General features: G+C 39.6%; 2 protein-coding genes across 2 annotated transcripts in view; one reads left to right on the top strand and one right to left on the bottom strand.

The window, feature by feature from the left end:
- Positions 1 to 25,772, bottom strand: part of SOAT1 (sterol O-acyltransferase 1) — a 78,447-nt gene that overhangs the window by 49,978 nt on the left and 2,697 nt on the right. Inside the window, exons 2-3 of the mRNA XM_042975794.1 lie at positions 25,025 to 25,117; positions 13,647 to 13,772 (exon numbers count right to left, since the gene is read on the bottom strand). Of these exons, the coding sequence (XP_042831728.1) occupies positions 13,647 to 13,764 (118 nt within the window). The 5' untranslated portion in view covers positions 13,765 to 13,772; positions 25,025 to 25,117. The remainder of the gene's footprint in view (positions 1 to 13,646; positions 13,773 to 25,024; positions 25,118 to 25,772) is intronic.
- On the top strand, positions 1,255 to 3,410 carry LOC102951341 (heat shock cognate 71 kDa protein-like). Its single transcript, XM_042975793.1, is given in 3 exon segments — positions 1,255 to 1,863; positions 1,866 to 2,729; positions 2,732 to 3,410. Coding segments are annotated over 3 exon segments (1,908 nt in total). The 5' UTR covers positions 1,255 to 1,343; the 3' UTR covers positions 3,256 to 3,410.

Raw genomic sequence — 25,772 nt, 5'->3', positions numbered from 1 at the left:
TTGCCTAGAGAAATTCAACTCATTTTAAAATCCCAATCATGGGGCTCCTGGCTGATTCAGTCAGAAGAACGTGCCACTCTTGATCTGGGGGTCATGGGTCCAAGCCCCACATGGGGTGTAGAGATTACTCAAATAAATAAAACTTTAAAAATTAAATTAAATTAGGGGCACCTGGGTGGCTCAGTCAGTTAAGCTTATCTGACTCTTGGTTTTTGCTCAGGTCACGATCTCACGGTTTCCTGGGTTTGAGCCCCACATCAGGTTCCATGCTTGGGATTCTCTCTCCCTCTCTATCTGCCCCTCCCCTGCTCACTCTCTCTCTCTCTCTCTCTCAAAAATAAAAAAATAAACAAAAAGTAAATAATTAAAAATTAAATTAAATTAAAAAATAAAATAAAATCCTGATTATTTTCTAAAAAAAACTCTCACTGACCATGACTTAGAAGATCTTCATCGCAGCTTCACTTCCTTCTCCACAGAGACAGAAGTAATCTAAGAGTCACTTTAAGTCCATAGGATGGCTGTGGTTAGCATCCCTTGAGAGAATCAATCATTTATCAATCTTAAAAGCAAAAGGGGAGATAAGATAGTATAATCCACCTATCACCTGCTACTGCTCCACTGACCTCAAAAATCTTCTAGAACTACCAATTATTACAGGTCTGTACTAACTTCACAAAAATGGAATATGAACTAGAAATGAGAATCGGTATATATTCATATAGAAAAGGTGATTTAATAGATAATGTTGAAAAACCTGACTAGCCATTTTGGAAAACTACACAGTTAGATCCCTCATTCAAAATAAATTTCAGGCGGATAAAATATTTAAATAAATTATAAAACCTAAAGAGTAATTATTGCAAAAAATTTCTTCTGTTTTCCTTTTTCATCATCTTGGAAAATCCCTAAGCATGACAAGAAATCTTAAAGCAATAAAAGAATATTTGATAATATAAAAACTAAGTATGGCAAGGCACACCATAAGCAAAGTCAAAAAACAAACAGCTAGTTTACAAAATATTCACAGTGGGGCACCTGGGTGGCTCAGTCAGTTGAGCATCTGATTTCAGCTCATGATCTCACAGTACATGAGTTTGAGCCCCACATCAGGCTCTGTGCTGACAGCTCAGAGCCTGGAGTCTGCTTCAGATTCTGCGTCTCCCTCTTTCTCTGCCCCTCTTCCTCTCACGTGTGCGCTCTCTCAAAAATGAACATTAAAATTTTTTTTTTTAATATTCACACTGCATTCAAAGGATCAATTTCCACTCATTGAACATGGCATTAGCTCTCCAGGTAGCTGTCTTCTTTACAAGCCAGGCCGGGCCCACATTGAAGCAACTATGTCTAAGGGACCTGCAGTTGGCATTGATCTTGGCACCACCTACTCCTGTGTGGGTGTCTTCCAGCACAGGAAAGTGGAAATAATTGCCAACAATCAGGGAAACCAAACCACCCCAAGTTATGTCACCTTTACTGACACGGAACGATTGATTGGTGATGCTGCAATGAACCCCACCAACACAGTTTTTGATGCCAAACGCCTGACTGGACGTAGATTTGATGATGCTGCTGTCCAATCTGATATGAAGCATTGGCCCTTCATGGCGGTGAATGATGCTGGCAGGCCCAAGGTCCAAGTAGAATACAAGGGAGAGACCAAAAGTTTCTATCCAGAGGAGGTGTCTTCTATGGTTTTGACAAAGATGAAGGAAATCGCAGAGGCTTACCTTGGGAGGACTGTTACCAATGCTGTAGTCACAGTACCTGCCTATTTTAACGATTCTCAGTGTCAGGCTACCAAAGATGCTGGAACTACTGCTGGTCTTAATGTACTTTGAATCATCACTGAGCCCACTGCTGCTACTTTGCTTATGGCTTAGACAAAAAGGTTGGAGCCGAAAGGAATGTGCTGATCTTTGACTTGGGAGGTGGCACTTCTGATGTGTCAATCCTCACTACCGAAGATGGGATCTTTGAGGTCAAATCTACTGCTAAAGACACCTACTTAGGTGGAGAAAACTTTGACACCCGAATGGTAAACCATTTTATTGCAGCATTCAAACGCAAACCTAAGAAGGACCTCAGCGAGAACCACAGGGCGGTCTGTCACCTCCATACTGCTTGGGAGCGCAACAAGCGCACGCCTCCTTCCAGCACCCAGGCCAGTATTGAGATTGATTCTCTATATGAAGGAACCGACTTCTATACCTCTATTACTCATGCCCGGTTTGAAGAATTAAATGCTGAACTGTTCCGTGGCACCCAGGACCCTGTAGAGAAAGCCCTTCAGGATGCCAAGCTAGACAAGTCTCAGGTCCACACTATTGTCTTGGTGGGTGGTTCTACACATATCCCCAAGGTTCAGAAACTTCTACAAGACATTTCCAGCGTGAAGGAACTGAATAAGAGCATCAACCCTGATGAGGCTGTCACTTATGGTGCAGCTGTCCAGGCAGCCATCCTTTCTGGAGACAAATATGAAAATGTTCAAGGTTTGCTGCTGTTGGATGTCACCCGTCTTTCTCTTGGCATTGAAACCGCTGGTGGAGTCATGCCTGTTCTCATCAAGCGCAATACTACCATTCCTACCAAACAGACCCAAACCTTCACTACCTACTCTGACAATCAGCCTGGTGTGCTCACTTGGGTTTATGAAGGTGAGCATGCCATGACCAAGAATAACAACCTACTTGGCAAGTTTGAACTCACAGGCATATGTCCTGCCCCCATGGCGTTCCTCAGATTGAGGTCACCTTTGATATTGATACTAATGGCATTCTCAATGTCTCCGCTGTGGATAGGAGTACAGAAAAAGAGATCAAGATCACCATCACCAACGACAAAGGTCGCCTGAGCAAGGAAGACATTGAGCGCACGGTCCAGGAAGCTGAGAAGTACAAAGCTGAGGATGAGAAGTGGCAAGACAAGGTGTCCTCCAAGAATTCCCTTGAATCTTATGCATTCAACATGAAAGCAACTGCTGAAGATGAAAAGCTTCAGGGTAAAATCAACAACAAGGACAAACAGAAGATTCTGGACAAATGTAATGAAATCATCAACTGGCTGGATAAGAACCAGACCGCAGAAAAAGAAGAATTTGAACATCAGCAGAAAGAGCTGGAGAAGGTCTGCCATCCCATCATTACAAAGCTGTACCAGAGTGCAGGAGGCACGCCTGAAGGCTTCCCTGGCGGTGGAGCTCCTCCCTCTGGTGGTGCCTCCTCTGGGCCCACCACTGAAGAGGTTGATTAAGCCAACCCGAGAATAGGTCTAGCACTGTTCCACACAAAACATCTGAAGGACCCGAATCGGTAGCAAATTCCATGGCAGTTTTAAAGTTGAGCTGCTGCAGTTAATCAACTGAGGATTCTCGATACTTGAATATGGAATATGTGCACCAGGAAAGGAAATACAACACTGCACTTTATAAGCGCTGTATTGTTAAGTGGAAAACGCAATGTCTTAAATAAAACTGTGTTTAAAATTGGCACCAAAAAAAAAAAAAAAGATTTCCTTAATACAGAAAGAATTCTTTAAAAGAAGAAAAATATAGCCACCTAGGTAGGCAACAACAAATGGGCAGAGAATATGAATAGGGTTTTTAAGGAAAAAATAAAAAGTCAACAAATGTATGAAAAAAGCTCCCTACCTCACTTATAATTTATAAGAACAAATTCACGCTTTTCCCATTTTTCACCCATCAAACTAGCAAAATTTATTTTTTTTAAATATAAGTTATTGTCAAATTGGTTTCCATACAGCACCCAGTGAACATCCCAACAAGCAAACTAGCAAAATTTAAAAGATTGGTGAGACATACTGGTAACTGTATGGGGAAACAACGTATGTGGGAGTGTAAACTGATGTAACATTTTTAAAAGAAAACTCAGTAATATCTAAATTTTGAATAAAAAACTCTTTGATCTAGTAATTTCACTTTTAAATATCCTATAAGCATACTAGCACAAGTAAGCAATGACACTGTTTTAAGAATGCTCTCTGCAGCACTGTTTACAATACTGAAATGCTAGATACAACTTAAATGCCAGTCAATAAAGGGTAAGTTAAATAAATTACCAAGCATTTGTACAACAGAAATACTCACATAAATACTTTTAGAAGTATTTATTACACTTAAATAAAAGTATTACATATTCTGAATAAAAAAACATCTAATATTTACTAACTTTAGAAAAGGCAAATTACAGGAGAGATCCCAAATGTGATCCTACATGTAGGGAAATGAAAATGATTACCTAGGGGAAAGAGAGTTATTACTTTATAACCATCTCCAGTGTTTGATTTTTTCCCATGAGAACACACTATAAATTTAAATATTTACAAGCATATTCCAACAATTTGTTTTTTAATGAAACCAGACTATCTTGTACTTAAATTTTTTTTAATGTTTATTTATTTTTGAAAGAGCACCTGAACAGGGGAGGGACAGAGAGAGAAGGAAACACAGAATCCAAATCAGGCTCCAGGCTCTGAGCTGTCAGCACAGAGCCTGACGGAGGGCTTGAACTCATGAACCAGGAGATCATGACTTGAGCTGAAGTCGGACACTTAACCGACTGAGCCACCCAGGTGCCCCTAGACTATCTTGTATTTCTAATGAAAGACTAATAGCCCCAAATTATTTAGCATGAGAACAGAAGATTGAGATTTTCAAGGTGTATTATGGGTGATCTACAAAAGCAATAAATGGACATACCAATCACAACTGGTCTATAATTTTTTTAAAGCTATAAACGGGTTTCTTTTTTTTTTTTTAATGTTTATTTATTTTTGAGATACAGTGAACAGGGGAAGGGCAGAGAGAGGGAGACAGAGGATCTGAAGCCAGTTCCATGCTGACAGCAGTGAGCCCAATGCCAGGCTCAACCTCACAAACCATCAGATCATGACCTGAACTAAAATCAGACGTTTATTTTTATTTTTTTATTCATAATTCACTTTTTAAAATTTTTTTTCAATATATGAAATGTATCATCAAATTGGTTTCCATACAACACCCAGTGCTCATCCCAAAAGGTGCCTTCCTCAATACCCATCACCCACCCTCCCCTCCCTTCCACCCCCCATCAACCCTCAGCTTGTTCTCAGTTTTTAAGAGTCTCTTATGCTTTGGCTCTCTTCCACTCTAAGCTCTTTTTTTTTTTTTTCCTTCCCCTCCCCCATGGGTTTCTGTTAAGTTTCTCAGGATCCACATAAGAGTGAAAACATACGGTATCTGTCTTTCTCTGTATGGCTTATTTCACTTAGCATCACACTCTCCAGTTCCATCCACGTTGCTACAAAGGGCCATATTTCATTCTTTCTCATTGCCATGTAGTACTCCATTGTGTATATAAACCACAATTTCTTTATCCATTCATCAGTTGATGGACATTTAGGCTCTTTCCATAATTTGGCTATTGTTGAGAGTGCTGCTATAAACATTGGGGTACAATTGCCCCTATGCATCAGCACTCCTGTATCCCTTGGGTAAATTCCTAGCAGTGCTATTGTTGGGTCATAGGGGAGGTCTATTTTTAATTTTCTGAGGAACCTCCACACTGTTTTCCAGAGTGGCCGCACCAATTTGCATTCCCACCAACAGTGCAAGAGGGTTCCTGTTTCTCCACATCCTCTCCAGCATCTATAGTCTCCTGATTTGTTCATTTTGGCCACTCTGACTGACGAGAGGTGATATCTGAGTGTAGTTTTGTAAAATCAGACGTTTAACCAACTGAGCCACCTGGCGCCTCTATAGTTATAAACAGGCTTCTATTCTATAATCAAAACAACCTAAAAACTGATTACTCAGCTAGAGTTAACTTTGGTTTATTTTTCTTTTATCACCACACCTGTTATCAATTGTGTGGGTGGACTGCCACACCCAGTAAGAGAATTAGCCTGTTTATCATTAAATTTTCACAACTCCATATGACCTTATTTTAAAATCAGTAGATACTTTCTGGTAAAAAAAATAAATAAATAAAAATACAAGATTTCATCCAGATTACAATTCTCAGTTTATATATTACATCACAGGGAATTACCAGGTTTCCTTAGTATCTGGGACCGAAGAGTCCACAGCATCAATGAGAAGATAAAATACCTTAACAAACCTAGTACTATTTGCTCTCCTTGGTTTTGCAGTAAGGGGAAATCTAAGTACTGACAGGCTAGAAATCATCCACATAGGTAGTCAGTCAATGACTACACAGCAAGACTTCAAGCCACATTTTCTTACTTCCTCCTGCCTTTCCATTTGGCTTCCTATCCATGAAAACAAACCACAAATCCATCTATACTACCTCCCCACCTTGCCCGACCAATCCAAACACCAAGCACCTAACACTGTACGGTCTTCAACCCCATGCCTTTGCAAACTCACACCTTCCTTCTGGCTTGAAAGCCCTCCTCCAGTCTCTTCTTCAAAGACCAAACTCAAATTCTACTTCTGTGAGACACTTCCCTCCATTCTAAACCAAGCCTCGTCCCCAACTCCGTCAGTCTCCTACACCACTTAGTTACTACTAATTTACTTAATTATTATTTACAACACAGGACTGTTTTCTGTTTTAGTATCTTATTCACCCAAACTCCCCTAATTAGCAAACCTGGTATAATGCCTTATTTTTAGATCAAAGGTACTTTGAAATCAAAACTAACATTTGATTAACCTGTTGACTAAAAGGCAGTAAACCAGACTTTAATCTGAGATGTATGTTACATAGGAGGGCATAATCAAATGACTGCTGAGGCCACTGGCTGGCTCAGTGGGAAGAGCATGCGACTCTTGATCTCGGGGCTATGAGTTCAAGCCCCATGTTGGATTAGAGGCTACTAAAAATTTTAATTAAAAAAATAAAAATAAATAAATAACTGCTAAGAGCAATTCTTATTCTAAGAACCTAGAATTTCAAGACTGAAACTTTTAATAATATTATTAAAACAATCTATATACCAGAATGTTCTTCATAGAACAAAGATTTGAAAATGCAAGCTCTTCCCACAAACTTTTCAACTTTACACATCTCTAGCAACCACAGCCTAAAAAACCTGTTGATTGTAGGGGCACCTGGGTGGCTCAGTCGGTTAAGCGTCCGACTTTGGCTCAGGTCATGATCTCTCAGCCTGTGAGTTCAAGCCCCCGTGTCGGGTTCTGTGCTGACAGTTCAGAGGCTGGAGCCCGCTTCAGATTCTGTGTCTCCTTCTCTCTCTGCCCCTCCCCCTCCCTCTCTCTCTCTCTCTCTCTCTCTCTCTCCTTCAAAACTAAACATTAAAAAAAATTAACAAAACTGTTGACTGTATATTTTCCCCATCAGTACACTGTTACAATTTGCAATTCTATTCCAGTTTCAGGGTCGGCAACATATAGAGGTAGAACCAGGAAGACTACCTCATTAGAAGCAAAAGACAATTATTGACCGCCTTTTCTTTCAAAATAGTCAAGTTATACTTCATATCCTGTTATTTAAAAATTTATGTACTATCATACCTAGGCAAAACTGTAATTCAAATGATGTTTAGCAATTCTTCTCAAACACAAATTTGCCTCAAATACATTATAATTCAGAAAAGAATAATCATTAACAATATTTTGTTTGCCCTCTTAGAATCTGAAACCTTTTCAGGACTATGTTTAGCATGATTTTCTTTTTTTAAGTTAAAAAGCTGTCAGAGAAAGTCTCAGCTAGTATTTTCCATTTCTTTTGCCTAATCTTCATGTAATGAATTAAGGCTTTCAAACTTACTCCTTTGACCTTAAAAGCTATTTAAAAAAGTACTAATTAAGATTCAATAAACTTATTGCTGATGGCAATTGTTATGTCTCATCAAAGCATTTTTCAAGTGGAATTTTTCATCTCTCAAAATCCATATAATTTATTCCAAAGTTCGTATCATCTATGACTGAAAAAAGTTGCTAACAGGCACTCACAGATTGCTACTAGGAGTACATTATTTTCAGGGAACAATTTTGCAATACCTACCACACGAACCTCAGAAAAATGTATTCCTTTGACCTGAAACAATTTCTAGGAACGCACCCAAGGAAAAATCGCACACACTTGAGCTTTTGCTTATCTGCACTTTCTAAAGTAAACATGTTTTGCTTTTATCTTAACAGCAACAACAAAATGTGCTCTCAACCTACTCAGTTGATCAAAACTCTGTGTGGACTGGCCAGTTTTATGATTAGATACATCTACTGGACAAAGGGGAATGATTACAGAACAACAATATTTAAAACTTTTTTTCATATATTTTTGCCAAAGGATTCTCAAAACTTGTTACGACAGGCATGCTCTCCAATGTTCAGACATATATCAAAAATACTGAAACTGAGAACTAAAATATATCCACTGAGCTCTTATTTGTAAAACACTTAAAACAGTGCCTGGCACGTGATGAAACCAATGTCAGTGGCTCGTAGTAGTAGATTAATTAGTTATAAAAGGGAACAAAACAGCAAAATCAAAGGTAGTGAAGAATAAGCACTATCTGTAAATTAGAAGAAAGGTAGAGAACTTCCTCAACCTGATTTCAAGAAGCCCACAGCTATCATAATTAATGGAAAAACTGAAAGCTTACTCCCTAACATCAGAACGAGGACAAGTTTGTTCACTCTTGCCAATTCTTTTTATTCACTACTGTACTGGAGTTCTAGCAAGTACAATTAGGCAACAAAATGAAAAGGTATGCAGACTGGAAATAAAGAAGTAAAACTAACTCTTGGCAGATAGCATCATCTTGTACATTCGAAAATACTACAAAAACCATGCAGGCAAAAACTATTAGAGCCAATAAAGGAATTCAGCAAGGCTGCAGGATGCAGCATCAATATACAAAACCAGCTACATTTGTCTACAGCAGCAACACTCAGAAAATGAATTCCATTTACTTCCAGAAAACAAAAACAACTCCATTTACAACAGCATCAAAAAGAACAATATACTTAGGAATAAACGTAACAAAAAAGTGCAAAACTTCTACTCTGAAAAATATAAAACACTGTTGAAAGAAATTAAAGACAATCTAAATAAACGAAAAGACATCTAGTAGTCAAATTCACAAAAACAGAAAAGAGAGAATGGTGGCAGGAACTGAGGGAAATGAGGAGTTCTTTAATGGATATAGTTTCAGTTTTACAAGATGAAGAACTTTTGGAGATCTGTTGCACAGCAATGTGAATATACTGAATGCTACCAAACTATGCACTTAAAAATGATTAAAACGATAAATATTGTTAGATATATTCTTACCACAATTAGAAATTTAAAATGTAATAAATAATTCTTTTTTGTTAATTTGTTTTAATGTTTGTTTATTTTTGAGACAGAGAGAGACAGAACACGAACAGGGGAGGGTCAGAGATAGGGAGACACAGAATCCAACGCAGGCTCCAGGCTCTGAGCTGTCAGCACAGAGCCTGACGTGGGGCTTAAACTCTCAGACCGTGAGATCATGACCTGAGCTGAAGTCAGCCGCTCAACTGACTGAGCCACCCAAGCGCCCCTAGAACCCAGAATTTTAAACCTTAATGAACTGACAATAGAGAATACCGAAAACATATAGAAATTAGAGTCATTTAAAAGCTTTTTACAAATTGGGACACAAAGAGAAAATTTTATCTGGTGACAGAATGTTGCAATAAAAAGTGATTTTTCTGTCTCTAAGACAGACAACATGCATTATCCGAAATTCTGAAATCACAGAAGGGGAACGTTTCTACTCCATGTTGGCTCATCCCTGTGTACAAATTTCACATTTTATATCACACTAAAACTAGCCATGTGTAATAGAGATATTTCATAAATGGCTAATTAAGAGCCTAACAATCAATAAATGTCATTATGCAAACTTAAGCAGCGACATTTATATTCCTGGTGAGATCCACTTGCTGTATTTACAATTAAATTTAAGGAGGAAAAGCAAAAGAACGTTCTTTTATGAAAGAAGTCTCACGATGCCCAAGACAACTGTCTCAGAAAGTTCCATCCCTATCTGTTAACCAAACAAGGCTCAAATTTCATATCCTTATAGAAGTCAAACCCATACAAATGTCACTGTGAAACTAAATACGCTGATGCAACAGATGACATCAGCTGGAGTTGTGTTTACAGGTCTATCCATCTAAAGCATAGGCCTTGACCTTAACAACAAGCCCAGCATCATACTCTTTGTATTTGTGTGTTAAGCAAACCTGGATAGAAGAAGTAAAAGAGCTCCCTAATCTCTCTCTCCCCCAAGCGTTATAACCCTGTGCTGAATCAGGTTAGGTACTCTGCTAGTTACTCTATGCTCATTACATCTGTTAAGAGTAATGAGTAGCACTTATTTGCAGTAATCTAATTATGCAACTGGGGGAGGAGTTCTCATTCACTTAATGTGGAGCTCCATGAGGGCAAACACATGTACTGATCACTGCTGCAGGCCCAGCACCTCACCAGGCACCACTAATTACTGATGGGTTGGGGGCTGAAGGAATGAATAAATGGATGAATGGTGTCTAAAACACGGTAGATGCCCAAAAAATGTTCACTGAAGTAATTAACAAGGGCTTATTTTCTAATTTTTTGTTCCCAGATATAGAAAACTCCATGTAATATAAATCCTAAATTAGACACACCAAACTCCACTTGTATCAATAAGGCTCACCTGTATGACATATGAAGCAATTTGCACACCAGCGTCACCAGTACAGGTGGCTGTGACTGGCACTTAAATCAAGCGTTCCTTTCTACTCTCTTTATCAATTTATTTTTCACTTGTGTACCTTCACACTGCCTACCAGCACACCCACTTATAAAGAGAGCTAAAAAGACCGCAATCCCAGGGTGCCCAGGGGGCTCAGTAGGAACAGCATGTGACTCTTGATCTCAAGGTTGTGGGTTCAAGCCCTGTGTTGGGTGTAGAGGTTACTAAAAATGGTAAAAACTTAAAGACGGGGGGGGGGGGGGCAATCCCTATTCTAAAACGCTGAATTTGTTCTTATTTCATTAAATCACCTCAAAAAAATTAAAAGCCTGTCTCAAAGCTGCTGTAGCTCTTGATCTCCAGATCAGGTTTGCTTCTTTTTCTTTAGAGCAGCGACTAATGAACCCACTGCCATGGGCAAAGAGAAGACCCTCATCAAGATCATCGGCATGGGCCATGTGGACTCCAGCAAGCCCAACAATGCCACGCATCTCATCTACAAGCGGGGGCGGGGGCACTAACAGGAGAACCATCAAGAAGTGGAGGCAGCAGATAAGGGCTCCTTCAAATATGCCCAGGTGCTACACAAGCCTAAGGTGGAGGGAGAGTATGGCATCACCACTCCCATCCCTATGGAAGTCTGATACATCACCATCATCAATGTCCCAGGCCATAGGGACTTCATCAAGAATGTGATCACTGGACATCTGAAGCCAATGCGCCGTGTTCATCATGGCAGTGTCCTGCAGGAGTTTGAAGTGGGCATCTCCAAGAAGGGCAGACCTTCGAGCTCATGCTGTGGCCTACATGCTGGGCCTGAAGCAGCCCGTGGCTCGGGATGGCCACTAATAAGAGGGACTCCACGAGGCCTACCTATAGCACTGTGCGCTTCCAGGTCGCTTTAGAAGTGAGCACCTACCTCAAGAAGATCAGCTACAATCCAGCCGCATGGCCTTTGTGCCCATCTCGGGCTGGCACAGCGACAACATGCCCTGGCTGGAAGGTCAGTAGGACAGATGAAAACACCACCCGGTGACAGCTAGAAGTCTCCGGATTCTACCCTCCCACCCACTAACCCAGTCAATAAGTCCTAAGGCTGCCTCTGCGAGACATGTACAAGATTAGAGGCACTGCAGGCACCTGGGGGGCTCAGTCAGTTAAGGGTCTGACTCTTCATTTCAGCTCAGGTAATGATCTCACGGTTCATGGGTTCAAGTCCCACATCAGGCTCCACACTGACAGCATGGAGCCTGCTTGGGATTCTCTCTCCCTCTCTCTGCCTCTCCCTAACTGGCTCATGTGTACTCTCTCATATTAAATAAATAAACTTAAAAAAAAAAAAAAAGAAAGAAAGAAAAAGATCAGGCATTGTGCCAAGGGGCCAGTGGAGACTGGCTTCCTGAAATCTGGGACAGTGGTCACCCTCGTCTCCACCAACCCTCACCAGAGGTCTGTGGAGAAGCACCACGAGGCCTGTCTAAGGCCCTGCCTGGTGACGACGTGGGTTTCAACATGAAGAATGTGTCTGTGAAAGACATTCCTCATAGAAAAGTAGGTGAAAACAGCAGGAACAACTCCCCCCATGGAAGGTGGCAATGTTGTGGCACAGGTGATTGTCTTAAACCACCCTAGGCAGATCCGTGCTGGCCAAACCCCGGTGCTGGACAGCCATACAGCTCACATCTCCTGAACTGAGGGAAAAGACTGACCAACACTTGGGCAAGAAGACAGAAGACAACTGAAAGCCCTGAAGCCTGGTGATGCAGCCACTGTGCAAACAGTCCCCAGCAAGGCCTTGAGTGTGGAGACCTTCTCTGAGTACCCGCCACTAGGCCATTAGGGACATGAGACAAATAGTGGCCCTTGAAGTTATCAAGGCAATAGATAAGAAGTCATCCCCTGCCAGCAAGGTCCCAGAATCAATGGTAACGAAGAATGTCCTCTTCAGTGTCCTAAGCAATCTTCACTATAAAAATTACTTAACAAGACTCTTAAAAACTGAGAACTGAGGGTTGATGGGGGGTGGGAGGGAGGGGAGGGTGGGTGATGGGTATTGAGGAGGGCACCTTTTGGGATGAGCACTGGGTGTTGTATGGAAACCAATTTGACAATAAACTTCATATATTGAAAAAAAAAAAAAAACAGTGTATAAAGGACTGATACGACTCAACATCCAAAAAACAAATAATCTGATTGAAAAATGGGCAGAAGACCTGAATAGACATTAATCCAAAGAGGACATACAAATGGCCAACAAACATATGAAAAAATGGTCACAATCAATAATCATCAGGAAAATGCAAATCAAAATCACAATGAGATATCATCTTATACCTATCAGAATGGCTAAAATTAAACAGATAAGAAATGACAAGTATTGGTAAGGAAGCAAAAAAAAAGGAACCCTCATGTGCTGTTGGTGGGAATGTAAATTGGTACAACCACTGGGGAAAACAGTATGGAATTTCCTCAAAACAGTAAAAACAGAACTACCATATGATCCAATAATTCCACTACTAAGTATTTACCCAAAGAAAATAAAAACACCAATTCAAGAAGATATACACACCCCTATGTTTATTGCAGCATTATTTACAATAGCCAAGATATAAAATCAACCTAAGTGTCCATGATGGACAGACAAGAAAGGTGTAATACATATCTATAATGGAATATTATACAGCCATAAAAAGACACACTGTGACAACATGGATGGACCCAGAAGGTATTATGTTAAGTGAAATAAGTCAGACAGAGAAAGACAAAATACACATGATGTCACTCGTGTGGAATCCCTAAAAAAATGAATAAACAGAAAGCAGAATCAGAAAAAAAATAAAATAAAATAAAATAATAAAAATTACTTAACAGTCTATGTATTTACTGAGGAAGATTAATAAAACTTAAGTAGCCAGGAAAAAAACAAAACAAAACAAAAGTAAAGACCTTACCATTACTAGATATCCCTAGGGACTCTTCTGAAGGCTTTCTCTCATCTTCCTTTTCTTCAAAATTTTCCCCGGACCTTGACGGCCGTTTTCTGAGAGATGTCGTCTCTTCACCCACCATTGTAATGTCTAGGAAGACATGAAAAGCTTTTGTAGGGGAGGAAAACTTCCTTTCTTCCCTTCCAGGTTTCTGGGGTGGTCTGATAATTAAATTGACATAAGACAGATTAACAGGAAAAATACAAATTTAAATCTGTATGTACAGGAGCCCATAAAAATTGGGGACAAAAGAAGTGAACAAAGCAGGCAACCCTGTACCTTTTTAGACAAAGAAACAATGTGTGAAGAACTGACAAGACAAAAGGGCTTGGACTTGAGGTAGTAAATTAGTGAAGTAACAAGGTTTGTTAAACAGCCTTCTCAGTTTGATCAAAAAGAAAAAGGAAAGGACCCAAATAAATAAAATCAAGAATGAAAGAGGAGAGATCACAACACAGCAGAAATAAAAACAATAATAAGAGAATATTATGAGCAATTATATGCCAATAAAATGGGCAATATGGAAGAAATGGACAAATTTCTAGAAACATATACACTACCAAAACTGAAACAGGAAGAAATAGAAAATTTGAACAGACCCATAACCAGTAAGGAAATTGAGTTAGTAATCAAAAATCTCCCAAAAAACAAGAGTCTAGGACCAGGTGGCTTTCCAGGGGAATTCTACCAAACATTTAAGGAAGAGTTAACACCTATTCTCTTGAAACTGTTCCAAAAAATAGAAAAGGAAGGAAAACTTTCAAACTCTTTCTATGAAGCCAGCATTACCTTCATTCCAAAACGAGACAGAGACCCCACTAAAAAGGAGAACTATAGACCAATTTCCATGATGAACATGGATGCAAAAATCCTCAACAAGATATTAGCCAACCAGCTCCAACAATTATTCACCACGACCAAGTGGGATTTATACCTGGGATGCAGGGATGGTTCAGTATCTGCAAAACAACGTGATTCATCACATCAATTAAACAAAGGACAAGAACCATATGATCCTCTCAATAGATGCAGAGAAAGCATGTGACAAAATACAGCATCCTTTCTTGATAAAACCCCTCAAGAAAGTAGGGATAGAAGGATCATACCTCGAGATTACAAAAGCCATATATGAACGACTCAAAGCTAACATCATCCTCAATGGGGAAAAACTGGGAGCTTTCCCCCTAAGGGCAGGAACAAGACAGGGATGTCCACTCTCACCACTGTTATTCAACATAGTATTGGAAGTCTTAGCCTCTGCAATCAGACAACACAAAGAAATAAAAGGCATCCAAATCGGCCAGGAGGAGGTCAAACTTTCACTCCTCACAGATGACATGATACTCTACGTGGAAAACCCTAAAGATTCCACCAAAAAATTGCTAGAATTGATTCATGAATTCAGCAAAGTTGCAGGATATAAAATCAACGCACAGAAATCGGTTGCATTCCTATACACCAATAATGAAGCAACAACAGAAAGAGAAATCAAGAAATCGATCCCATTTACAGTTGCACCAAAAACCATAAAATACCTAGGAATAAATAGAACCAACAAGGTGAAAAATCTATACATTGAAAACTATAGAAAGCTGATGAAAGAAATTGAAGACACAAAAAAATGGAAAAAGATTCCATGCTCCAGGATAGAAAGAACAAATATTGTTAAAATGTCAATATTACCCAAAGCAATCTACATATTCAATGCAATCCCTATCAAAATAACACCAGCATTCTTCACAGAACTAGAACAAACAATCCTAAAATTTGTATAGAACCAGAAAAGACCCCGAATAGCCAAAGCAATCTTGAATAAGAAAACCAAAGCAGGTGGCATCACAATCCCAGACTTCAAGCTATACTACAAAGCTATAATCAAGACATTATGGTACTGGCACAAGAAGAGACACTCAGATCAATGGAACAGAACAGAGAACCCAGAAATGGGCCCACAAACCTATGGCCAACTAATCTCTGACAAAGCAGGAAAGAATATCCAATGGAATAAAGGCAGTCTCTTCAGCAAGTGGTGCTGGGAAAACTGGACAGCAACATGCAGAAGAATGAATCTGGACTACTTTCTTACACCCCACACAAAAATAAACTCAAAATGGATGAAAGACCTAAATGTAAGACAGAAAGCCATCAATATCCTCGAGGAGAAAGCAGGCAAAAACCTCTTTCATCTTGGCCACAGCAACTTCTTACTCAACACGTCTCCAGAGGCAAGGGAAACAAAAGCAAAAATGAACTACTGGGACCCCATCAACATAAAAAGCTTCTGCACAGCGAAGTAAACAATCAGCAACACTAAAAGGCAACCGACAGAATGGGAGAGGATATTTGCAAACAACATATCAGATAAAGGGTTAGTATCCAAAATCTATAAAGAACTTACCAAACTCAAAAAACAAATAGTCCAGTGAAGAAATGGGCAAAAGACATGAATAGACACTTCTTCAAAAAAGACATCCAGATGGCCAACCGACACATGAAAAAATGCTCCACATCACTCATCATCAAGGAAATACAAATCAAAACCACAATGAGATACCACCTCACCCCTGTCAGAATGGCTAACATTAACAACTCAGGCAACAACACATGTTGGTGAGGATGCAGAGAAAGAGGATCTCTTTTGCATTGTTGGTGGCAATGCAAGCTGGTGCAGCCACTCTGAGAACAGCACGGAGGTTCCTCAAAAAATTAAAAACAGAACTACCCTACGACCAGCAATTGCACTACCAGGTATTTATCCAAGGGATACAGATACGCTGTTTTGAAGGGACACATGCACCCCCATGTTTATAGCAACACTATCAACAGTAGCCAAAGAATGGAAAGAGCCCAAATGTCCATCGATGGATGAATGGATAAAGAAGATGTAATATATATATACAACGGTGGATTACTCGGCAATCAAAAGAATGAAATCTTGCCATTTGCAACTACATGGATGAACTGGAGGGGATTATGCTAAGTGAAATTAGTCAGAGAAAGATAAATATCCTATGACTTCACTCATATGAGGACTTTAAGAGAGAAAACAGACGAACATAAGGGAAGGGAAACAAAAATAATATAAAAACAGGGAGGGAGACAAAACAGAAGAGACTCATAAATATGGAGAACAAACAGAGGGTTACTGGAGGGGGTGTGGGAGGGGGGATGGGCTAAATGGGTAAGGAGCGTTAAGGAATCTACTCCTGAAATCATTGTTGCACTATATGCTAACTAATTTGGATGTAAACTAAAAAAAATAAAATTAATAAAAAAATTAAATTAAATTAAAAAATAAATAAACTTAAAAAAAAAACAGCCTTCTCAGCCCTAAATTCCTTGGTGATAGGGATGCCTTCTACCCTCCTAGTACAGGGAGGATACCTTTCACATGGTATCCTCTGTTTTCAGAGGTCTGTTTTCAGGCAGACAAAAGAGGGTTGGAGTGTCTTCCTTGCACTGGATGTTAAGTAACTTTAATTCAAAATAATCAATATGCCAAAGTGGCACATTCTGGGGTGGCATATTTGCTCCCCTTCACTTTAAAGTATCTGGCTTAAGCAAATGTCACAGTATCACCATATTTAGGAGAGGTGGAAAATGACATTCTCTTCTTTTGGTTTTACCTTCATCCTGGGTAAGCATTTTCTGAGTACAACATATTATAAAAATTTTAAAGAAATTAGTCCTTAAAAAAATAATAGGTTTCAAAGGCCCTTATTTAAACAAAGCCCCATTTTTTTTTTTTTTTTTTTTTTTTTTTTGGAGAGCGAGAGCGCGAGCGAGCAGGGGAGGGGCAGAAAGCAAGGGAGACACAGAATCTGAAGCAGGCTCCAGGCTCTGAGCTGTCAGCACAGGGCCTAACTCGGGGCTCGAACCCACAAACCACAAGATCATGACCTAGGCCAAAATCAAGAGATGGATGCTAAACTAGATGAGCCAGCCAGGTGCCCCACAAAAACCCCATCTGTAAAGAACAATTTAGTTGAACAAGGCAGATGCATATGAAAAATTAAGAATTAAATAACAGAAGGTAAGTACACAGACACCACAAAGTAGGGTACACTTAACATCAAGGGGCGCCTGGGTGGCTTAGTAGGTTAGGCGTCTGATTCTTGATTTCAGCTCAGGTCACGATCTCATGATTCATGAGATTGAGCCCTACATCAGGCTCTGTGCTGAACAGCGTGTAGTCTGTTTAGGACACTCTCTCTCTCTCTCTCAGTCCCTCCCCTGCTCTCTCTTTCTCAAAAATAAATAAACATAAAAAAAAAGTCAAGTCAATGGTAAAAACAATACTTGAAATTCAGAGACAGAAGAGATCACTAAGAGATGCAAAGTTTTCACAGAAAAGGTATTTGAACGGAGTCCTAAAGGATGAGAACAAGTGGGAAAGGATTAAAACAAGGTCCTTATAAGATGTGTTAGAGATCATAAATTGATCAGACTACTTTACTAGAGGACAGGAAACAAGCTCTTGTTGAGTATCTAAAAGTTCAAGGACTCTGCTGGGTGCTTTAAGTTTTTTCATCCAATCTTCATAGCTCTGCAAAAAAGATATTATTAATCGCAGTTCACATAAGAAAAAATAAGGCTCAGAGTAGTCCTGTCAATGCCCTCTGTGCATACACCAGAAACATACCTATAGTAGAACAAGTTGAGTTTATTAACAATGTGCACGAAGGGAAACTGTGGGGAATCTCAGAATACCAGAAATGACTTAAGATTTGGGACTTGGCTAGATGATTTTTGGAAAAGTCCAAAGAAGTAGGGGTTGACTCTGGCTTGGGTGCAGTCAGAAAGCAGAACAATGTTATGATCAGTAGATCTCTCTGTGGAGAAGGGCATAACAAATCTTCTCCACAGAGAGGCTAAAGCTATAACCAGTAGAGCAGCAACAATCATTCACATTAGCCTGGAGAGGGGGGTGGTAGAAATTTTATGACTTGGACGATGTTCACATTTTGTCTAGGTTAAGACATGATTATAGCATGTTGTTTCTGTCTTGATCCACCACGATCACAGAGTAGCCTTGTCTGATGCTGACATTCAGTGAAATTGTGGTCAACAGAAGGACACCAAGAAGACCCAGATGGTAAATGCCAGGCTTGCCCACAACATCGCGGCCTCGTTGACAGTATCAGCACAGCTCTGGGATGCCAAGGCTTTCCTTCTCTTCCCAGTAACTTGCCCAGGACCACACAGGGCCAGATTTTAACCTGGGTCAGATGCAAACCACAAACATCATTAACTATCTGCATGGTTTTTTTAAGTCGGTAACAGAGAAATGTGATGAGGGAAAAGACTAGAAAGGAGAGCTAAACTATAAAGGCCTAAGAAACGAGCACTTATTTTTCAGTTAGGCAGTGGTAAGCCCATTCTAAACACTGAAAAATATGATCAAAGTCAAATTTGAGGCAGATCAACACAGTACAGGGTTAACTCTAAAGCAGTATTTTACTGTGTTTTCCTTAATGTGAAGCAAAAAGAAAAACAAAGTACTTATTTTTAAAGCCTTATATTTTTAAATTCTAATATTATGGCCTTTCTAAACTTTTATGTTACCATGTCCTTTCCCGTACAAAATGCAGTACATGGAGAGTTTGATTGTTTCCTTAAATATCACTGCTCAGCAACGTAAAAATCTGGCTAATCTAGATCAATTTCTTTCTAATTTTTTCAGAAATCAAATAAATGAAACAAAATTATGGAACAGCAGATGAATACATGAAGTAGAAATTTTAGGAGACCCCTAAGAGCCAATTCAGAGGAACCTAGGAAAGAGGTCAGGGCAACTGATGAATTTAATTAAAAGTGCTTTGTGTTAACAGTGACAGAGGAAGCCAGAAGGGCATCCAACTCTCCAACAGAAAGATCAGAGAAGAACTGACCACTGGGGGATGCCCTCAGAGTGAGACATCAGGAAGTAGAAAAGAAATCAGTGGGCATTTAGGCGGCTCAGTCAGTTAAACATCCGACTCTTGGCTTCAGTTCAGGTCATCTCATGGTTTCGTGGGTTTGAGCCCCGTATCTGTGATGACAGTGCAGAGTCTGCTCAGGATTCTCCCTCTTTCTCTGCCCTCCCCTGCTCATGCTGTCTCTGTCTCTCTCAAAATAAATAAATAACCTTACAAAAGGGTGGGGGGTGGGGGGCAGGGAGAAAAGAAATCAGGGAAGAAAACAACACAGATAGAAAGATCCAAGGGGCACCTGGGTGGCTCAGTCAGTTAAGGGTCTAATTCTTGGTTTCAGCTCAGGTCATGATCTCATGGTTCGTGAGTTTGAGTCCCACATCAGGCTCTGTACTGACAGTGCGGTGCCTGTTTGGGATTCTCTCTCCCTCTCTCTCTGCCCCTCCTTCATTTGCTCTCTCTTAAAATAAATAAACTTAAAAAAAAATTAAAGAAAATAAACACCTTTATGTATCCTACTCAGCAAGATCTATGACAACTGTTCTTAATCGAGACTAGGGAGGGGTGCCCTAGATTTCTAGGGTATGCAAAAACTTCAATTATTTCAATAACTGAAATAAATAATTACACATTTTATTACATAAAGCAAGCTGTACAGGATGGCTAAAACAATGCTACTTTGCTTTTGGCCGAGACTATCAATTCACTGAGAAATCAATTCTCAAGCTGATTAAAAGCACTAAATAAGAGGTGAAAAAAATACTAAAACAAGTTGACAAATAAATGCTGCTTAAAAAGCCAAAACAAAAAACAAAAAACTTAAGCCCGGATACCCTACAGAATAATGAAAACATTACTACAAGAGTTCTTGGTAAGGAGACCAGGGGCCAACAACCATTAGGTTGTTCTTCCAGGTTACTAGAGAAGAAAGCTTTACTTCAAAAGCGAAAGCACAGGTACGAAGTCTGTACAATTATTGTGCCACAATTTAAATCTTATTAAAATATTAATACTTATTAAAGTATTAAAATAAATACTTATTTTAGAAGTGAGCCCAAGAAGAAAAGTGTTTACATAACAAAATCTTTGTATCCTAATCCACACGAACTTCTTTGGCCTTGATTTCCCCTACTTAGCAGGAAGTGACAACTACGAAGGCACAGGATTTGACATCTGTGCCCCAAGAAGTACTTTACACTCCAGCTCCGTCATATCACGGTATCCTCGCTAAATCCTCCAACCTCTCTGGAACCTGTTTCTTCATCTAGAAAATGAAGATAAATACTACTGCACAGAGCGATAACAAAAGAAGATAATACACACTAAAGTGCCATCATTATTCACAACCACGTTTGAAAAATTAACTAAGTAATCTGATATGCACATATCTACCTCCTGTATGCTAAATGGCAGTCAAACATTAAGCCACATCATCCCTCAAATTCTAGTGTTTGCTTTTATGATGTACCAGATGAGGGTAAACAAAGGGCCATATTTATCTACCTTCTCAAATGCAGCTCAAGTACGTGTGGCTTCTAAGAAAACATTAACAAATCGTATTACTGTCATACATACAGATGTTAGGAAAGATAAATCACTTAAAATGGCTCACCTCAACGTTGATCAAATCCTCAGATCATGTAAATCATAAGATTATGAGGGGATATCTGAATCTCACTCACTCCCCCCATCTCTCCCCACCGCTGATTTTTCCACACTTCTTTAACTTCAACATCCACGTACACAGATCCATCCAATACCCTGGGCCGCCAGCGCCCTGACTTCCTCCCGTCTCCAACAAGCTGTTCTCATGTTCCAGTCATACCTTCCCCTTGACCTCACTGTTAACCAACAACTGTACCATGTCCATAATTCTGATTTCCAGCAGGTGAACTACTGATGTTCCCTCCAATGCCATTCTTCTCACGGCCTTACCTATCTCAGTGAATGGTTAATGGTCTTCCCCATTTTAGTCTTTGCCCAGATTTTAAACAAAGCCTAGGAGCCATCCTCAATTCCTTACTTTCCCTTACCCAATCCAGCCGCAAGTCCATTTCAGGCTGCCCTCAAAAAATAAATACCCAACTCCGATGTCTTCTCACCACATCCCCCACCTCTACCAGAGTCGAAGTCACTGTCTCATCTCACTGTAGCCTCCTAACTGGTCTTTCTCCGTTTTCTCCTTTCTGGTCTATTTTTTTTTAACATAGTACCCAGATTAATCCTTTTAAGGTTAAGTCAGAGCAAGTCACTCCCCTGATCAAAACCCTTCAAACACTGAATTTTGTTCCAACTCCTCACCATTGTCTGATAACTCTTCCATGATCTGCCACTCACTCCCTGCCCCTCCCCTGCACCCTCAACTTCCCACAACCCTTTCACTTGCTCTGCTCTAGTGACTCTGGCCTTTTGCTGTTCCCGTAATAAGCCACAGCATTCCTACTCACAGGCCTTTGCTATTTCCTTTGCCTGGACTATCTCCCTCAAATACAAGGCTTTCTCCTTCACTTCATTTAAGTTCTCTGCTCAAACATCCCCTCCCTGGGGTCTCCCCTGTCTACCTTAACTAAACGCTCTTGCACCGTATTACTCTTATCCCTTACCTTCCTTTACTTTCCTTCAGAGCACTTACTGCCCAACGCATTATAGTGTTTATTGTCTATCAACCCACAAGACGACAATCCCCATGAAAAGAATTTTGTCTTGTTCACTATTTTATCCAAGTATCTAGAACCATGCCTGGCACATACACTGCACTTAATACACATTTTTTAAGTGAATAAAGTGTTACCAAGTATTTTCACATGTGTTAACGAAATGAAATAACTGGTGCACCTGGCTGGATCAGTCAGTGGAGCACGGGACTCTTAATGTCAGGGTCGTGAGTTTAAGCCCCACACTGGGCATGGAGCCTACTTAAAAACACACAAAAAAAGTGCTGAATAAATAAATACTACTTAAAAAAATAAAGAGGAAATGAAGGAACTGAAACAAACGTCCACTTCCTATGTCCTGAAGTGATCATTAAACAAACAGCAAGAAAGCTGAAATGGTGTTCACTTTTATCTCTAACTTTACCTATGAACACCAAAAGATAAATATAAAAGTTAATGAGGGCATTTACCTAGCTTGGGATTTAAATTATGTATTTACATATAAATATACATAAAAATGGGGCACCTGGGTGGCTCGGTCGGTTAAGCATCCGACTCCGGCTCGGGTCATGATCTCACAGTTTGTGGGTTTGAGCCCCACATCAGGCTCTGTGCTGACAGCTCAGAGCCTGGAGCCTGCTTTGGATTCTGTGTCCCTCTCTCTTTCCGCCCCACCCCTGCTTGTGCTCTGTCTCTCTTTCAAAAATGAATAAACATTTTAAAAAAATTTTTTTAATTAAATAAATAAATAAAAATAAACATACATAAAAATGATCTGTTCTAGAGCTCAGGATTCTTCATCAGCAAGTGCTATTCAGGACCCAATTCTACACTCAGGTTGTCTAAGAAACAATTTGCTGACAAATGCCATGCCCTTTGCTCCACTGGAAAATCTCTTAAACTTGAGATTATCCTCCTGAAGTGATTCAAATAATTAGAAAAATATTATTAATAATGGTTAGTAAGTTTCCTTTAGTGGGTAGTTACTATCTGCTATGCTCCCTGATAAGACTTTTTGTACATTACCTCCTTTAATCCTAACAATAACCCTAGGAAATAGGTAATCCTGGCGGCATCCTCAACCAGAAAAGGGCAGTGACTGCTGGAAGCATAACTATAGATGACAGTAAAGAAAAAAAAAAAAAAACTTTTAAAAGTTTTTAAGGAATGAACATTAAAAATGAGAGCAAGAACAGGTCTTTCAGTGTAGGATCAAACGGGTTAGGTTACTAATAAGTCCCATAAATCATCACTGTGTCAAAGCAGACCTTCAAGTTCATGCTCTAATGACCCTGGTGCACCTTAAAAAGGCTATGTTAGTTTAAACACAGAAGGCAAGAAGAAAGCTTTTTAATTTGCATTGAAAAAAATGTGTTAAAAAAGATAGAAAAAGGAAAAAAATGTGTTTCTGACACTTGAAAGTATATACCAACTATGTGAAAATTCATGTAGATTAAGTATCTCTTTCTACAGTGATGGTAGATAAATGTGTTGCAATAATACAGAGGTCTACCCCATTACCCTGTGTATGTACACACACACACACACACACACACACACACACACACACACGAAAAGGTATAACAAACCATTTAGGGAAGTCAAACAAATCCTCACAGAGGAAATGATATCAAAGCCAGAGTTGAAAGAAAAAACAGAAGTTCCAATGTATCAAAACAGGATGGGAAGAAGAGAGCATTCTACGATAAGCATGGACAAGTAGAGACCTTGGTGACAGATTCACTATTTCAAGTATTTTATTGAGGTCTACTGCAGTACCAAGCCCTGGGATACAAAGATGACTCTAACAGCCTGTGCCCTCAAGGACTAAAAATCTAGCTATTTTTAAATTATAACATAATATAATTATAACATAATTATAACACCCAGTGATATTATAGAACAGCAGTAGCTGAGATGCACAGAGTATTAAGGAAATACAGGCCTGGCGCCCAACAGGACTTAGGGGCCATCAGGAAAGGTCTCCTGAAAAAAGGAAAATCTAGGTTAAATCTTAAAGGAAGAGAAGGATTAATGCCGGAGCATGAAAGGACAAGAACAAAAGGTCAAGGGCCCTTAGGGCTGATTAGAAAGAGTTTCCAACTTACAAAAACAAGGAGCTGCAGGGGTTTTTAAACAACTGGGTGGGGAGGCTGGCAGGCTCAGCTAGCGAAGCATGTCACTCTTGACCTCGGGATTGTGAGTGCAAGCCCCTGGTTGCATGCAGAGATTACTTTTTTTAAAATATTTAAAATATATACATAAAAAAGAAACAGGAAGGTGACTTCATATTTGTCTTTCAGTAAGATAATTCAGACACCAATGTAGAAGATGAGAGACTGGCAGAGAGAACAATTAGTACACATACACACAAAAAGATAAAGGCCTGAAATAAGGCTCAAACGGCAGGTAATGATTAAATGAACAAATGATTTCATGAAGAAATTAGAGATAAGGAGATAAATCTACAAACATTAAGCTGAGGCACTGATGATATCCAGGTGGCTACATCCAGAAGGCATCCAGAAATGTAGACCCAGAGTTTTGTAATTCGGCTAAGGTTATGGGTGTACCATTGAGATATGTGACTACAGAAGAGAAAGGAGAGGGTAAGTTCAGCATGATGTGCCTGTGGGTCAGCCCAGTGACAATGAAAAGCAGGCAGGTGAACATACAAGTCGAGACTGGAGACAGAGATCTGGATTCATCGGTGGCAGCAGCTATGGCCAAAGCACAGGAAGGAAATCACCCAGGGAGAGACCATAAATCAAGTTACCTAGGAGGAGACACCTAGCAGGCTCAGTCAGAAGAGTGTGCAACTCTTGATCTCCAGGTCGTGGGTTCAAGCTCCACGCTGGGTGCAGAGATTCTTAAAAAAAAAAAAAAAAAAAAAAAAAAAAAAAAAAAAAAAAATTAGTAATAAACTTAAAAAAAAATAAGAAATTACCCAGGAAACATCAAAGCTAACATTTACCTAACACTTACTATGGTTCCTTTAATCCTCACAACAATCTATGCAGTAGATACTATTATCCCATTTTACAGGTGATTAAGCCATTTTCCCGGTGATTAAGCCATTTTCCCAATATTATAAGGTACCTAAAGAACAGTGAAAAGGCCTAAGAGAGATTAGAGAACCAGAAGCAAGTAATATTAGAAACCCAGTTAGAAGATTCAAGAAGTAATCTGATCAATATCATGGAAACTTCAAGTAAGACCCAAAAAAAAGAAAAAAAAAAAGAAGAAGGAAATAAAAAAAGGAGGGTTGGACACAGGAAATTTCACAATTTGGGGACATTAATAGCTACAATTTACTTGTATGGTTCATTTCAAGGACAAAGAAATCTATTGGGTTGGGCTGCAAAATGAGTTGAGGAAGTAAAGGCAGTGATCACAAGACTAGTCTCTCAAGAGGTCTGGCCATAAAGGAACCAGGAACTAATGTTTACTAAGCCAGTAACATTTAGTGCTGGGTAGCAGGGCAGGTGCGATGAACCTCATCTCATCTCATTGAACACTTGCAT

The sequence above is a fragment of the Panthera tigris genome, chromosome F3 (genome assembly GCF_018350195.1).
Source record: "Panthera tigris isolate Pti1 chromosome F3, P.tigris_Pti1_mat1.1, whole genome shotgun sequence".
NCBI classification, from domain to species: domain Eukaryota; kingdom Metazoa; phylum Chordata; class Mammalia; order Carnivora; family Felidae; genus Panthera; species Panthera tigris.
The sequence above is the reverse complement of the archived record's forward strand: the minus strand, read 5'-3'. Positions and strand labels throughout refer to the sequence as shown.